Source organism: Opisthorchis viverrini (genome assembly GCF_000715545.1).
Source record: "Opisthorchis viverrini unplaced genomic scaffold opera_v5_172, whole genome shotgun sequence".
Lineage (NCBI taxonomy): Eukaryota > Metazoa > Platyhelminthes > Trematoda > Opisthorchiida > Opisthorchiidae > Opisthorchis > Opisthorchis viverrini.
The window spans coordinates 1,016,374-1,033,612 of NW_008751831.1; the positions used below are offsets into that span (position 1 = coordinate 1,016,374).

The following is a 17,239-nucleotide window of genomic DNA, read 5'->3' on the forward strand; positions in this document are numbered from 1 at the left end:
ATAATGTATTGGAGGTCTAATTTAAACAAGAGGTTTCCCTACTTGGATGCAAAATACTGTTGTACATATCTGATGCTACTTTTCAAAGTGATGAGACGTAATCAGAATATCACAAAAGGTTCTTGGTATGTCAAAAGGACATAACTTGCGCGCCCGTAAAACCGTCAGAAAGAGCTGATTTTAGATCAGGAGGCTGCTGATTTGTTCTCCGATCTTGGCAGGCTTCAAGGCTTTTCGCCAAATCATCGGTGACTGCACTGCTAGGTGAACATATCAACAGCCACATGGTCTACAGCTAATTAACCCAACCGAGCCACAAACAGTTCAATATATTCCTGGCAGAGAGTGATGTAGGAACACCTAGGTAGCCCGCTTAGTAAATCTGAAGAGAATTGTCTTGAGAAGTTATCCCATGAAAAAGTTTTTCAGAACGGGTTGACGCATTACAATGTGGCCCCATTCATTTGGAGTCATGAATCTTCGTAGATTAGGGATACAATCTGATTGAGAAAAAGCACACTATCTGGTCAGTCAACTACACTCGCGAATCGGGACAGTAACCTATTGAAATGTCCGGTCTGGGTATTTGAGACAATTAATAGTTTCAGAAAAGTAGATGAGATGTGGCGTTGCTTATTCCTGAAGTTGAGAAAATCTTAAGTTTACCGAAAAGCGCCTCGTTGCATAACGGCCAGTGCTTGGTGTCAACTTGCTGTTTGTTATTATTTATTGAATCCGCATACTTGCAAAGCATCTGAGTTATGGAGAATATCCAATAAATTAAAACGCATTAAATACCGCCTGACTCCAACTATGGGCACCTGGAATCAGTGATTGGCTATGCGACAAAGTTCAGTGAACAGAACCTCTATTTGAATTAGCCAGTTTGAATGACTGGCTGTGCAAACTCAATCTGTTTTACTCCAGGCTTGCTAGTTTGAGTGTCTGCTGGACAGGATCTTTCAGCAAGTTCACGATCTGAAAATATAAGTTGGATACAGGAGAACATACGTATTTATTGTTAGAGTTACCAGAATTCTCACAGGACACCTGGATAACATCCCGAGACCGAAAGCACAGAAAGCCTAGTGTCTCGTTGGATTCACAAAGATCATTCAATCTCGATGCAACACACCCTGAGAGGTACACAACTTTTGGCGTTTTACAGGGATCCCTTTTCTCAGGATCCACTTAGTACGCCGTGACTGTCCAACAGTTCAGTGAGGGTAAACAATGTCCACTGATGTGAACAGGGGCTTTAGATCAAATGAGACCATTGTTTCGTCGTCTTTAGTGTTTGTGTTCTTCCAGAAATTGCCTTGCATTGTTGACTAAGCGCTGTGACTCATGGATGAGGCCTACTATTTCCCTCACAGTTCTTTTAATAGGTTGGATGTTGATATACCTAAAAACGTCAGGGTTGGTCGTAATCAATCTAACTCATTATGCACTTTTGGCAGGACATAGAATAGGAAGTGGTTAAAATCTGAGTTTTCATTTTCTAACACTCTTCTTTTGTTATCATTTGAACCTTTAAGATCTAAGATTTTGTTTAGATTATCATTCGCTTTGTCCGTCACGTTTTTGTTTTAACCATTCTCTAAAAAGTGATTCGCAGTCGCGCCGTCCGGTAGAGCGTTCTATCGCTCCTCCAAACTCTCAGCTTAAAATACGCAGTCGTTACCTTATCTGCCAATCTGACCACACTTCCACACTTTTAATCCATTTCAATAAAAGTTTGGTGTCTTGTCGTCTGTCTTGATGGGCGGGACAAATTACCTGCCTGCCACCTGTTAAATTTATTCTCCACTGAATATGCTGTCAGTCCAGCATTCCATGGACTTTTGAGAAAGAAGTGTATGGTGATGACTGCTAGGAATAGCATTATCAAATCTCTGAAACACGTCTTCAGATACACTGGAGTTTTCAAGGCAACATAATTAGCAAGTGATCTGATGATTTGGTGAAGTTCACAAGGGAACGTCTAGCACTCCCTGCATGTAACACAACCGCAATCTATTTGAACACTCCTCAAACATCCCATTTAATTTTCTTACCAACTGAAACTACCATTTATCGCAATTCTGCAGCACTATAATTTGTCCTGTTTTGTAGGCGTGTTTTTACTAGAATGCTTTCCTTATGTTTTTATAGAATCCTTGCGTGAAATATTATCCGTCAAATGTACCTTGGTTACAAGAGTGATCCAGGTAGAATGACAATGAATTTCAAAGTCAACTTGCAATGATCTTTGTTTCAACTTCGACTGAGGAATGGTAGTCACACACTTCATATGATTCACTGCTGCTATTTCCGTCCCATAGACCTACCAATTATAGGTAACTCGAGGTGAAATTAAAAAAAAACTTCTGCAGAACCCCTCATCCTTGATTGAGGCCGCACTGAAACAACCAGGTAAGGCTTAGTTACCGGGCGACTAATTCATCATTTGGGCTAACAGCGTCCCACCAGACCATGTCGTAGGATTGCTAACATAATATCCTGGACACAGAAATGTAAGCGTGCCAACGGAATTGTTGTCTGTCCATAACTCAGGTTCGAAATATCTAGGACATTGCCCTTTGCATTTACAACTGCCTCAAACTTAACCCAGACGGACTACCTACCGCGTGACTAGAATGCGGAGAATTTAGGTTTCTGTACTCTTTTATACAACGAGGTAGTCATTAACGGAAGCCAAAGAAAACCAAGAGCAAAAGGACGCCTGATCGGTAGCTTAGGTAAGGCATAGAAACACCCACAATTGTGCTTTGAGACAACCTCATAAACAGCGTCAAGTTACGTGACATCAGAATGCAGAAGGAACAGCATGAAGAGTATACTAGGACATTACTCGACAGCTACAGTAAAAACTCTGATGAATTTTGTTTTGCCACGCGACATACCAAAACAATACGTTTCCATTCGAATAGCTTTTATTTAGATGTCCCTCTAATAGCAGATGAGGAAAGATATAGGTGCCATTTTGATGAATGAGAGTGTACTGAGTTTTGATTTCCAAGAAAGTGTAACTTTCGGATTAACAAAAACTGTCGGTTTGTTTGGCCGCCAAAAATTACGAAACAAATGGTATTGGTGAAAGGGAGATCACTGCAAGTCATTATTGATAAAACAGTCGATAACTTTGGTTGTCGATCAGGTGGCTGTTGATATTCACGTCGAGCTTTACTGTCCACTTGCAAACGTTCCCTCACCACATGATGAGACATCAGAGGACGGTTTGGTGGGCCCATGACCTTGTAAAAGTGTGTAATAGGCAAACGTTTCTCGCACTAAAAATTAGTGCATATGTGCAATTCATAACATGTTCGTTTTTTCTAAGCTGCGAAGTTTTCACATTGCTTTCTGAAAATCTACACCTTTCCGACACTAATCAAAATAAACGGCTTGCATTATAAAACAAAAAGTGAAAGTAAAAGTGAGAAGATTGATGGGTGATACGGACAAGATGTTGGAGGCTAGTTCGGCAAACCGTTTACGTAGTGCGAAAGTTGACAGCTGTGCTCGCTATCCACTGTATTTTGGACGACACTTCGCTTTTAGAAAACAAAGTTCGAATTCAGCGTACAAGATACATTCTTGTGTCAGGTGAAAATACAGGGAAAAACAAGGACCACTTATAGAGCATGACAAACAATTTACCAGTTAGTTTGCAAATTATGCTCACATCCAAGTTCAAAACCAAATTTCCACAACAAATTGTTGCACATAACTTCACAACTCGGTTGTGTTTGAAATCTTTCGGTGTGGCATAACTTTTGTTCAGTAACTTAGCAGGTGTTTCCAATTAGGGAATGCCTCCTGCACTTATGCACTTGTACATCACGATTTTAGGGTATGTTCAAACTAAGACTGCAATTTCCATCGAAGACCTTTCTGCAAATAGATGGAACCAGTAGCTTAAGCGGCTAAACCTGTTTCAAGTTGGCACCAGATTCCTTTGATGCAGCACCATTTCTTGCTTTTGGTATCGATGGACATTAAAATGCAAATGCAGCTTCTGAACAAAACATTCACGTGTTTTCCCCGTGATCAATAAGTTCAAACCAAACCACGTGCATCCATTGTCAATGTGATCCCGTAAGCTGAGGTCAAGATAAAGTATTCTGAGCGATGGCGTTCCCGGTCAAAAAAGCTTCTGCATCAAGTGACAGTGATGAAAGATTTCGTCGGTCGTCCATACTGCCCTCTTTACCGTTATTAGCAAGCGCTCCCAGCATACAAAAATTATCCCTTAAGCACCTACCGACAATTGATTCCAAGCGATTTATGCATGTGCTTGATAACACGGTTACCCGCGTTTTGTTGGTCTCCTCATTTCCGCAAATATGCAGTAACGTACAAGTGAGTTTAGTAAAAAGTGACCTTTATAAATGTTCACTCATTAAGGATATGTCTGCCTAATACAAAAGACCTGTTAGAGTCCAGTATAATTTTTGAAGAGGTGTGCAGCGACCCTTTATCGCACAAAATGAATAAAACGCTTATCAGACAATTGAAGTTATTAACAAGATGGACAGCAGCAACGTGGCCAAATAAAATCAGCTGATTCATTTTCTGGTCACTGGAGAAGGCATCTAAACTTATCACTGATAACTCATGCTCTGATTTCATACCGGCCTCACTAAAAAGGGCGCAGTAGTAGTTAGCACTAATGACTTGCAACATATCAGTGCATTCAACAAAGATGTAAATTAACCTATCGTATCCAAACTGCTGTCTAGTATAAGTGGTTTAGTTGTGTAAAATCACTGCCTTATTCATTTACTTAATACATCTTTTGAATGGTTTCAGCCGAAGGAACATGCAAACTATATACAAAACAATATATATTTATATATAGTGGCAAGGACATAAGCGTGGAGATGTTGTCATACGACTGACATTTTGCTCCGTTTTTGCCGACATCTAAATACTGAGGTCTAAACAGTGTCCTCATTTAGACGCAGTAATAAACAATTTTTATTACTGATGAATACTGTGTGGTGTGTAGTGACTGTAGGAACGTGTGTAGCCACATGTATGGCCTCAACAATGAAATGTTTTTTTTATTTTCGAGGGTAGGTTTACATGCTGCAATTGGCCTTTATATTAGACCAGTTTGTAAGCTGCTGGTAAGTTGGTTTTTGGTGATGATTTACAGTGACGCAGTCCGGTCTTTTCTGAACTATGTATTGGAAGCATGGCCTCTGCATGTGGAATACCTTTGTAGGCACTCTTGTTTTGTCGTGGGTTCTGGGAACCATTGCGCCTGTTTAGTGGGGACATCAGATCAGTAATGCTGAAATATGCCAGACGGTTTTCGGGAAAGCTCATCCCACCTCGATAGATCAGTTGGTCACATTCCACGGATTATCCATGTGCTTCGTATACCAGAGGATCTTTTGTTTCGTGAAGTCCTCTTCGCCTAAACTTGTACGGAGAAGACCCAGAGTTGGTCAGTCCATGACCTGGCAACGAAGCGTAAAGACCACACAAGTCAATTCAGACGCGTTGATAAATGCCGTGTTCCCGGATGGGACGAGACCAAAAATGGTTAGTGGCCCCGACGGACGTGGCTGTATCACATAACCGATGGCGGCATTGCATCAAAGCTATCACCTTGAGCTCTCAGTCTCTGCCACACCGGAAAAACAGTGCTTTTCGAACTCAATAAACTAATTCGGCCATGGCCTCCAACGCAAGACTCTCTCTACCTTATTCTCCTAAACTCGGTGAACAAAGATGTAGTAGCTGGAGACTGTACTTCGATACACGATTAATACGATCAGCCTGAGTGATGAACATCGTATGTGTTTGTCCATTTATCTTAAGTTACGGGTCCAAAGCTTCATTCACTTGGCTGCTTTTATCTATGGACTTGCTGTCGCGCCATGGTCCCACGAACTTTGTACCAGGTAGACTGGTGTCCTTCAAATACTGACATTTGACTGAACTTTCGTCTGGAAGTGCAACTAAAGGAACTGTAATGAAAATGCTGTTCACTCCATTGCTTCAGAACGCTTTTCGTATTCTTCCTCCCAGAATAGACTATACATAATGCACTCATCTAACACTTGTTTTGTTAACGATCTGTTGTAGCTCCAGACGGGTAGGGATATTTTTTGTTGTTTAATTTGTTTTTATAGCGATATATAACTACTCGCAAAGTCGATTACCGTCCGATTACCGAAGCTTAGTATGCGTAAACGCTTAACTCTGACTTTTTCCTTATCACTCTTATCAAGGCTCGTGGTCTGGCATCAAAGAAGCATTAAAACTAGGTGCTTTTGCAGTTCACATTCTATACTTTTGTTTATCAGGAATGTGTGACTGTTGGATTTGAGTTCTGTTGTATTCATTTCCTTCTGTGAACACGGCGTGAACAACTACACATTGTTCCGCAACAGTTGGAAACATTCTATGCGATTGCGCAGACAGATTACGAATACAGGCCTGCACTAAACACGTGTCCGAATATCCGCCAGCCTAATTCCGGTTTCCGTAACCCGTCATGACTGACATCGCCATGGCTACCAGCAAGAATGAATCCAAGTGAACAAGTTAAGTGTATCCATTTGTTTAGTCACGGATTTCTGCGACTAAGATAATCTATTCCAGAAATATAAACACATTCTGGAGGACCATCCCACTTTTCATTATGTTTTATCTTGAAGTGTCGCCGTGAACAGTGATTTGTGGCTACCTGTGTTGATGTCAAGATGTATACAAAGTTATTTGATGTCCGGGCTACCTTAACCATAGAGATCAAAGAAAAAGAGCTATTGAACGATGTACTGAGAGTATGTCGCTGTATATTTCTGAGTGCGCACTGTAAGAAAACTCCCGATCCATAGGTATGATAAGAGAGGCTTCACAAAGGTGATGTCAGAAACAAGCTAGTTATCAAGGCACTGCGAACGATTCCTTCTGTTCTGATTTCAATCTTGCAGTGGAAATGTATTCAACAATGCTGACTGTTTGTCGCCCCGTACAAAAAGCCGGAACCAAGCTGTCCAGTCAACATAATGTTCACTTTCAATTAAATGACTAACTATTATTATGGTGTTGTCAATCGTGAATTTGCTCCAGGAGTCGAATTTGTAACTGGGCGTGGTGGGGCGAACTAGTTCATGTGCTGTTACATCCAAACCTGGATATGTTTTACCCGAGTTGAATTTACCCCGCACTTCTGCCAAGGTAGGTGTCCGAGCATCCATAAGTAAAACGACAAACAAAACCGAACGTGGTGCACTGAGGTATTGGATCACTGACTATAGAGGTCAGATTTGGGATGCTGCTTTATATGAATTAAGGTATGATAACGTTGTACGTTTTTTTTTTCAAAAGCTTTGGTTGAACATTTCACTACAAGCGTACTACTGAATTTTTTTATTTGGGAACGTGTTCTCTTTTGAGGCTGAGTAGTTTCTTCAAAGCATACTATGTATTTTACGGATTCCTTCGCATATTTGTGTAAGCGAAATGCCCCTCCAGATATTTAAATTAGGTGTCGGAGGTATCCCCGCTCTATCACACACTGTTCTAACTGGGCCTTATTGTAGCATATCAGCACAAAAATGGACAAGCGACTAGTACAAATGTGCTTTTGTTGGAATAAATTACGGAGTATTTCATCGTCTTGGAGTGTTAGTTGGATAGAAAGAACGTCTCGTAACTCACCTCATTATCAGATGTTAGCTTGGCGCCTGGATGAGCGGCGTTCAGTGCCTATAACAGTTCCATTATTTCTTGCAATGATCCTGTGACTATCTAGACATCGCTCACAGTACGTTTTGTAGAACTTTGTCCTTATAATGATATCTTTCACTCACATTTACTGGTCAGCCATGAATTTATCTTATTAACATGTGTTCAGTAAAAGTTCGATGTAATAAATGTGTTTAACACTGACGCGATGAGAAATAACACGATAAAATTTGGAGGATTCTCAGCATAGCAAATTTGTTTCACGAATTTTCGAAGGAAGTAAGCTTTAAATATTTCCAACGGAAGAATGGATGTTGGTATACGCTGTTCACCAGGTTATTCAAGGTGCATTTTCGGACAGCTGCCGAGATTTCCCCGCATATCATGGACAAACCGCAACATCCTGGCGATAAACCTTCTCACCAGTCAGCAACCTGAAAGTTATTAGCGGATAATGAGCGCATTCTATGGAGGCAATTCATTCATCACGTGAACGAAGTATCCCCAGACACAGACTTACCGAAAATTTGATCTAAATAACGAGTAACATCCTGATGAGTTTGATCATCTTAATTTGCAAGCTCCCGCGAATCATCTTCGGATTCTACCTAGGGTATGCCAAATAAATCTCATATAAACATACATATATGTATGCAGTCTCAAACCCCGGATGCACTATTATTGCACCCCCCCACAGGAATACTCTTTACTTCTTGGACGGAATGCAACTGTGCTGTTTGAAACTTACGGGCCTATATGTAAAGCATATGACGAACAATGCGCGCACTCGAAACATCGACCACGAATCACAGAGCCCGAAACAAATGATGTGCACCGGACGAGTTTCGTGACGTTTGACGAAGGTCAGAGTCTTGTCTCTGATGGAATAACCCAAACGGCCCGCACGAAGGGAAGCGTGAGTTATCTGGTCTATGCATACAATGAGATATTAATTTATATTTAATGGAGCGTTTCGTACAGACAATTGAGGAAGCGGCATCCTCAAACGCTAAGCAATCGGAATCCTGCATTTATCCTTCAAACGAATTTAGAAGTAGATTTTGAGGTTTACTATGTATTACCAAGAACGCACTGCGGTTTTAGTCATCCCAGCAATAGGCCAAATCAGAACGAATGGCTCCAAAAGACCCCTATGAATTTTCGCCTTCAAATGGTCACCAAAACACAAAGCTACTCATGTCACGTCAAATTATCTCTATAAGATCGTGGCCCTTTTTGAGTTTCTAGTATTTTCGCAATGGATATCCAAAAAAGCTGTGGATTATACTTTGCATCTGAACCAGTACTTGACGACAATACTACTAATACCATCGATTGCTGGCTGTTACATGAAAGTTAGCAAAAATGCTTTTCGTTAAAGTAGTTGTGGTAAGCAAGAGCATAGGACAACCGTGGCAGAGTGCACACCAGCGGGCTTCGATTTGTCTGACTATGTCAGTGGGCAGCTGTTTTTATACTTCTTAAAGAAACCAGATGAATTTTACACCCCAAGCTTGTCGGTTACGAAACTTGGAAACATATGGGTAGATGGAGACCAGCTGTAGTGTTATAGTATCAGTTTAAAATTCCAAATCCATTGGCGTTATGCATAGACATAAAGTCTGTAATATCGTTTGCTCGATGAAAGAATTTTTGAGTTGAAATTGGAAAGGTGATCTTGAATGGAGTGTCTTGAGTGGACTGCCTTAAGAAGACAATAAAATTGATTGAGCCCTTCACAATGTTATTTTGCATCTTAACAAATCTAAAGCTTTTCTAAATCAGTGTGTTCCTCACAGTCTCGAATCTGCTACATCATATTACCACCAAAACAGGTTGATAACATGTCTTACAGATAGAAAAGGTAGATAGAAATAGCCAACCTACATAACGTTTACCCGATTAAAGAGCTACATGTATCCATAGCTTCTCTTATCCAAGGGAAGTTGTTTTCAAAACTAATGCACCTTTATTCGTTGTTGATCTTTTCGCCAGGCTTGGCAGTTAGATTACAGGTATTATCACCAATTGAGGCGACATCGTCAGTTTGGGGCTGGCGAGGTAAATGTACCCTCTCCTGCATGCAATTATATGGTTTCTAAGCAGTATATGACAACTCGAAATTGACTGATTGGTCCGTAATTTGATTAGTCAGCGTGAAATCTGAGCTGCAGTGTGATATTATTTCCTCGTATCTGGTTGGCTCGTTAGGTGCCTTAAATTTGACAATTTGTTTCTTCGTTGTGCTTGGATCGTTTTCTTCTGGACTTGCTGCCTGAATTCGTTTCATTTGATTATTTGACTGTATAACCCCCCACTATGGTAGCTTACTTTGATCTGACCGGTTCTTTGGTTCTCGTTCGGTAGTTTGACTTCCCATGTGGTTCACAGGCCCGCAACCATATATTTCTTTTGTTCGAATTAGCCAAGAGAATGCACATTGATCGATTTTTCCGTGTAGTATCACGCCTCTACAAACTCCTGCTCCCATTTTGAGCTTGCGTGAGGAAGTGTTAAAACATCGTCTCAATTAAAGTGAGGTCGTTATCTGTTTCGGCAGTTGAGACAAGTGACACCGGGTAGTGTCTTCTGCTGGCAAGTTTGTGTTGGTGAGTTCTGGTGATAAGTTTTCTTCCAGTCTGACCAACATAGTGTTCGCCACAGTTGTTACACAGAGGGTTTTAAATCACATTCGTCACTTCACTACATCCACTTTTCTCTTGTGTTTCGAGAGGGCTGTTCTTGATGCGTTTACAGTTATTTTTTCAGGTTGACGTAAATGTTCTGAAATCGTTTCTGTAAGGTTTTTGACATACGGAAGCATAATCCTCTTCTGTTGTCGTTGTAATGGTAGCGTGGCCTGGAGTTGATTTCGTAAGCACGATTTCGGTGTGTCTGATGAAGTCTTCGTCTCTTCATAGTCGGATCTGTTGTGTTGCAATGCTTCTCGGTTCGCTTAAACAGGGATCGAACACAGCCTCGTTTGTGCCAGTTCGGATGGTTGATGGAGTAGTTCAGAATCTAGTCCGTGTGCGTTGATTTCATATTTCGGTATGCAGTTGGTCATCTGTTGTCATTAGGAGGAGCGCATCTAAGAACGCCAATTTTTGTTCCCCCCATTTCGATTATGAATTGGATGTCAGGAAACACATTGTTCAGCATTTGATTCACTCTCAATGGCTCTTTTTTTATCTAAAAATAGCAAATGTGTCGTCCACATGTCGGCTTGATGTCTGGTAGCACAGTCTGTTCCAAGCTTTGCTTCCGTGCTTTTCACTGTGAAAATACCTAGTCAAATTTTGCTAAACAATATGCATTTGTCCACCGAGTACACAAAATCAGGTTATGCACCGTATATTTTGCGTGACAAAGTTTCGTACCATGGGTTGAGTACAAAAGATCGTGCAAGCTGATGACCAGTGCCATTGACCATTACCTTGCCGATGTGGTATGCATTAAGCCACTTTATTGACATATGCCGCTTGAATAACGGTCGGTGATGCATGCCCTTATTGTCAGAGTTTTCCGCATACCTTACACCCAATCGCTGGGATAGAACCATTAGGTTGTCAACCGATTCATCATATGCCACACTCGGATTGGAGTTCATCTATGCATAAATGATCCTCTAGCAACTACAACGATGTTTTGAAGCGTTAAATTCGATTTCAGCCTGAGAATTGACAGGAGATATTAGAATCCATAGGGTAACCTTGGTTGTGTTATCTTGTCCGATAATCGATTAATTTGCGAGCTCTTCGCTGGTGTCGAGATAATTTGTTGTGGATGAATTGTTGTTTCACTGACTTTGGTAACACACCACACTTTGGGTTTCATCTAAGCCCGTTCAGCGGCTGCTTTGAGGAGAATTGGATGAAGAAGATGGTACGGATGTACACCTATTCGGACAGTGTAATTCTATCAGTTTTGATCGGTTTGTTGAAATTCATGGGTAAACCAAATGCACGGTGGCAACAATGATTACTGAGCACTTTTCACCTCAGAGTTAGGGTGAATGAAATCAATTACATTGCTAGTTTTTTAGGGTAGACTTTCAGGAGAACTAAGGGGCCGATCGCAATGCCCACAGAGGTTGTGAAAAGCAGTAGCCACCTGGAAATGAGTGCATCGATTACGAACGATCCTCAGATTATGAGTAACTGCTGAACCTATTCTTCAAGTGCCACGAGGTGCAGCAAATTTGAAGTGCGTGAATATGAAGAGTGATTCACAAATGACTGAAACGCACGTGGAGAATGGGTTCAAGTGAGGCTTATGAAGGTTTATAAAACTGTGGATGTCCAGTCGAGACAAAAATTTCGAACTCGAGGATACAGATATCTGGGGTCAAGGCAGTTACGCGGGTGGCAAAGTAAAGAACAGCTCTCCATGAAAATCAAAAGCAACTAGGTGACGTATGCAGCAAAATCGTCTCATGTTTTGTGATTTTCCTCCCGAATGGTCTACACTGATTACACGAACCAGATCATTTACTCTCACATTCATTTAACAAACCTGTCGATCATGTGGAAGTGCAACTGTGTTCTCTACGCTAGTTTATTTCCGACATATAATTAGAAAACCTACCCAATACATCTCTCATGGTTGCTGTCACTCCCAGCTGTTCAAACGCGCGCCTACTGCACTCTCTATTCAATCGGCTGCCTGATCGACACAGTGGGTGAGATTTCATTGCTAGTCCCATGCTTCCCAAGCCTTCGTGATCAACCACGATGCCGGATGACCGAATTCTTACATGCCTTGACAAAATGGGTTTGTTTCAGGTTTCTGGCCTTAATTTTGGACCTGTACTCCTGTGCACGCTAGCGACGTTTCGCCGTATATACTGGAGGTGCTGATCAACGGTGTTTGCGCTCCTCATGCTGGAGCTCTGTTCGACTGCTTTTGCGCGATACTGATGTGTTCTTCGGAACATTACCCACACTGAGCCATTATTCTGGTGACTTTCTTGTTTCATATTTCACTGATATGTGTTGATCATGAGGCACTGGGTTTCTTTACCAACCGCCGTAGTCAGTTGGAAAATGTTGTGCTACCACCACTGCGTGTTTACTGAGGAAAAGTTGACAAGCATAATGTCAAAACCTGTGCACAGCTCAGCTGCCACTGAACTAACAGTCCGTCAACGCACCATGAGTATTACCAACATTTAGGCACAGGCATTTTTTCCTACTGGTCGTCGAAACTTTCAAGATAATATCCGATGTTCATCCTTAGCCCGTACGTTATGTTCGAAAATTCTGCTATTCTAATTTGTCGGTCACGTTGAGATAGACAATGCCTTAATCGACTCCGACTGCTAAACAGTAGTCATGGGGTGACCATACATCTCGTTCCACTGTGATCAAATTCTGTGCGTGCTTGAGCAGAACCGTGTGAGTTGGTGAACGGCATGCTTGGGGAAAAACTTAAATCCTTATACTATTAAGTGACACATTCAAAATTGAAGAAAAAAGAGTCATTTTGAATCGAGTCAAACCAGGATGCTGAATACATATGAGAAATAAGCGGAACAGCAACAAAGAAATCTTATTGTTTAGAAGTGTACTAGCTCGAACCATTTTGTTTCCGTGGTAGTCTATAAGTAAGGACCGCGGTGCCATGTTCACCATCCACTGTTTTTGCTTCTAGATGATATTTAGCAGAAGTCACTTATATCAATGGGTAGAAGTCTTCCCCTTAAGAAGTCAGGTGGTCGAATCGAGCCGTTCGTGACTGGGTTTGATCCGACTAATTTAACGGTGCCCATTGGAAAAAAGCATCAACGCTATCCAATTGAAATAACGAAAACATGGAGCAAGTAAACTAAACAAAAGAGCGGATCAAAATTGTATGAGCTGAGTCATAAAGGCATACCCGAAACGACAGGCTGGACAGGCGGATATTCAGCTGATGCCTTTTTTCACGGTATGCCTCAACTAAATTCGGTACAAAACCTTTGCTGCGTTTGTTACCTTGTGTACTAGACGATATGTCTCCAAAAGGCTAGGTTCGCACAGAATTATATCTAATTCGGACTCCAGTTATACTGGTCTGAGTATTCTACTTCCAATTTTCTGCGCTACCTGTTTACTTGCATGCGCAAAAATGACTAATTGAAACAGGAGTTAGAAGTTTTCTTATTGCTTTCATTGTGAATTTACGGAAGTAAAAACCGGAATTCTTCCGGGAGCTGGCCTACCACGGTGCTGCATTTCGCTATTCCCCAAGGGATAAACTTTAAAATGGTGTCTTTCGGCCCTGTTTATTTTCAAAAAGAACCGTTGTATAACTTTCTATGTTGAGCTTTAAAGATTCATTCTTAAGAGTAAATTGTGGTTTTAAAGTAACTCTGTCGGACTCACCAAAACGTGAACATTTTCCGATTATGAGTAAACATGGTATCTGCTGTAGCTAATGCAACGTGATTCCGATTCGATTTTCCACTTGTCAGATATAGTAAAAAGAAAACTCTTCCCTGGTTATTTTTCCACTTATGAATTTCAAATGGTGATGTACCGTTACCTCGTATTCCGTTCACCAGATAGCCCTCCGTTTGTTCGAAGTTACAAGGTTACTGCTGCGAGAAATGTTGGCTAATCCACTGGCAATCTCGGCGCTGATTCGTCATCGAGAACAGTGGAACATTGAGCCAAGTTTCAACTGCCGCCGGCTTGCCATACAGTTAGTTCACTTGAGAAGTTTGACCAGGAATGATTTGCTCACGACACCAAAGGCGAGAGCCAAACGGGACGATTTCCTTGAACGTCTGCGACGCCGCGATCTTGAGCAGCGGAAAACAATCGAGGAACTAACGAGCCAGTATAAAGCATTGCAAGAAACCCAGCGTTTGCAGGTCTGTTCAGATACAATGTTAACTTGTTACCTCCTTTCGAGGTCTTTTGGCTTCAGAGTGAATATGGTAGGAGGCCTCTTGTGCGAAATCTGCATCTGAGTCGAACACAGAACGTTCATGCACCGAGTTATTACGAGATGCATCGTTATTCTCCAGTTTCCTCCATAAATTCGAAGACATTCAAACGTTTCCACTGGTAGATTTATTTTAAGATTCATTCATTCCGCACACCCAGCACTCTTCAAAAAGATGATACTAAAGGATTATGGTTAACCATGGTGCCGGACGGCTGAGTAATAGCTGTCTTTCCCAACCTCAACCTCATACATCTTATGAACAATTTTTTACAGGCGTTAGGAGTTAGAAGTGACGAAGACATATGACTACATTTAAACTAGCTTTTCACCTAGGAGTATCATTTGCCCATCTGATTACGGATAGCACTTTCTTCTTCTTTGGAGTGCCCACTTGCCGGTTGAGTACAGAGAAAACGGAAATCACACTGTCTGGCTTTCAGCTTTTGTTATCAGTTCATATAGGTCGTCGTAGAAGATCAGACGTCTATTGGACAACCGTTTCATCTGTGGGAAACTCATAGGCCAGTGAGTTTTCAAATTTAGAAACTAAATTAGGCAGCATTCTGTAAGCCTGACTATAGACTTGGAGCTGATGAATTCGGAACTCGTCGTTTTATGTTCGCACTTATCAGAATAGGACATCATTGGGCAATCATGTAAAGCAACATGAAAACTCAAAAACCTAGTTTTCCACTAGCCCTCCTCGTTAGATAAATGCCGACAACTACAAGTGCTATGCGAAGCATCGTAAAATGCTGAATGAGAGTCATCATAACTCCTTAGCAAAATCCAAGCGAGACTGGTCGAAATGGTTTATCACCACAACAGCAGAGGCAGTCATGATTCAGCAACTAACTTAACAAATTTTCTCTTACTGAGAACGTAATGAGCCACACTAGACTTAGTAGGCGTAGTTTCATCGACAGCTTATCTGACCCAGGTGTATTTAGTCAATCTTGGAAGGCTTTCAGTGGTTATGTTGTTGTTCGTCCCCATAAAAGTTCACATATGAGGAAGGCATAAGATAGTGGTCGTCCTGGTAGTTCTCTACACGGATCTAGTCCTGTGCATTTCACCCGGGTTCGTTTAGACGATAGTCGAATCATTTCCATAGGGCAAGGTAAATTAATGTGTGAAACATGGTCATCCACAAGATGTTATTTCTCGTTAACAGGTCAATTTACTTTGGTTAGCATGAAGTGTTGAGAGTGACTGCGTAGCGACTGCAAAAGTTAAAAAAGCGTATATATATATATATATATATATATAAAATACCTGTGCAAACGGCCTGCCTAAAATACTGTAGTTGTGGATGGAAATTGCTTTTAATGGACGCGCTGCTATGCTACACAGATTACAAGAACATACAGCCTCTGCTCTATCGATAGTCGGCATAAGGAAGAAATGTGCTCTTTGTGTTTGGCCTCGGGTAAAAGATATTCAACACCGTCACAAGCAGCCAATGGTGAAGCAAACGATGGAGAGTGGGTGGGAATAAGGTGATGCGTGTGAAAACCGTCATTTTCTGATGGTCACCGTCATCATCACTTCCACAACACCATACTGCAACACTAGTACTTAGACATCTTCCAGGGTTGTGAACCTAAGCTGGAAACAAAGATGACAGAGAGTTAGCTGCGCACCACTTACCCATCACAAATACCCGAGGTTTCTGCTTCTCCAAAAATCAGCAGGATAGTCTAAATAGAAACTAATGACAGGAATGTCATTACCATCCGCTGGTCTCCCTACCTCGCCATCAAAGGTCAATTTCTTACAATTTTTACAAGCCGGATTGACAACATAAGCTACTTATCTCCATCAAAACTAAGTGGAAGTGCTAGGAACTTAGGTATAAGGACAAGAGTCTGTCATCGTAACTGTTCTAATACGATCAACTTTCTAATATTTCTAATATTGCGGAAAGCAGTCATTCATCACCCACGAAGGTGGGCCACTCTTCAGCAGGTGACTTTTGATTGTTTCTATCACATCCCGCAGATGAAGGTCTTTTGAGCTATGGAGTCATGAAACACTGTACAACTGTCTCATCCTTGTTTCGAATAAGGGGTATTGTGTCTTTATGACTAGTGGGTGAACACTTTACCATTCAAATACGAATGTCTTGAGGCAATGCAAGTAACCCACTCAAAGAAAACTGTGTCACCGATATTTCAGTCACACAACCCACACCACCTGGTCATCTGTTGTATTGGTCCTTGAACAAGGACAGATGTTTGGATTGTGAGAGAACTATCCCAGTAGATCACTGATTGGTGTTTGCAATGACTCACGTTGCCTTTCCAGAAAAAAATGCTCACTGCAATCAAGGAAGCAGGTTGGTATGTAAGGATGGAGGTCTCAGGGGTGAATCATATTCTTCTCCTCCATGCTTCAATGTGTTTCGATTGACACTTACTATATAGAATTTCACTAGGACCTTCATAAAAGCTTTCAAAACCCTGTCAAATTCTTTTCGGAGGACATCTGTATGCTCATGGTACACATTTAGAGTCCCAATAATAATGTAGGAAGTCGTCGCTCAAAGACCCAGTGAATATGTGAACATGAGTTGAGGGTTTTCGTTATCGAAGAA

General features: G+C 41.4%; 1 protein-coding gene across 1 annotated transcript in view; it reads left to right on the forward strand.

The window, feature by feature from the left end:
* Nucleotides 1-4,134: 4,134 nt before the first annotated feature.
* T265_07544 (hypothetical protein) overlaps nucleotides 4,135-17,239 on the forward strand; it is a gene marked incomplete at both ends in the record, with an annotated part of 29,603 nt that continues 16,498 nt past the window's right edge. Inside the window, 4 exons of the mRNA XM_009173089.1 lie at nucleotides 4,135-4,365; nucleotides 5,281-5,513; nucleotides 8,368-8,626; nucleotides 14,255-14,566. Coding sequence (XP_009171353.1) covers nucleotides 4,135-4,365; nucleotides 5,281-5,513; nucleotides 8,368-8,626; nucleotides 14,255-14,566 — 1,035 coding nt within the window. The remainder of the gene's footprint in view (nucleotides 4,366-5,280; nucleotides 5,514-8,367; nucleotides 8,627-14,254; nucleotides 14,567-17,239) is intronic.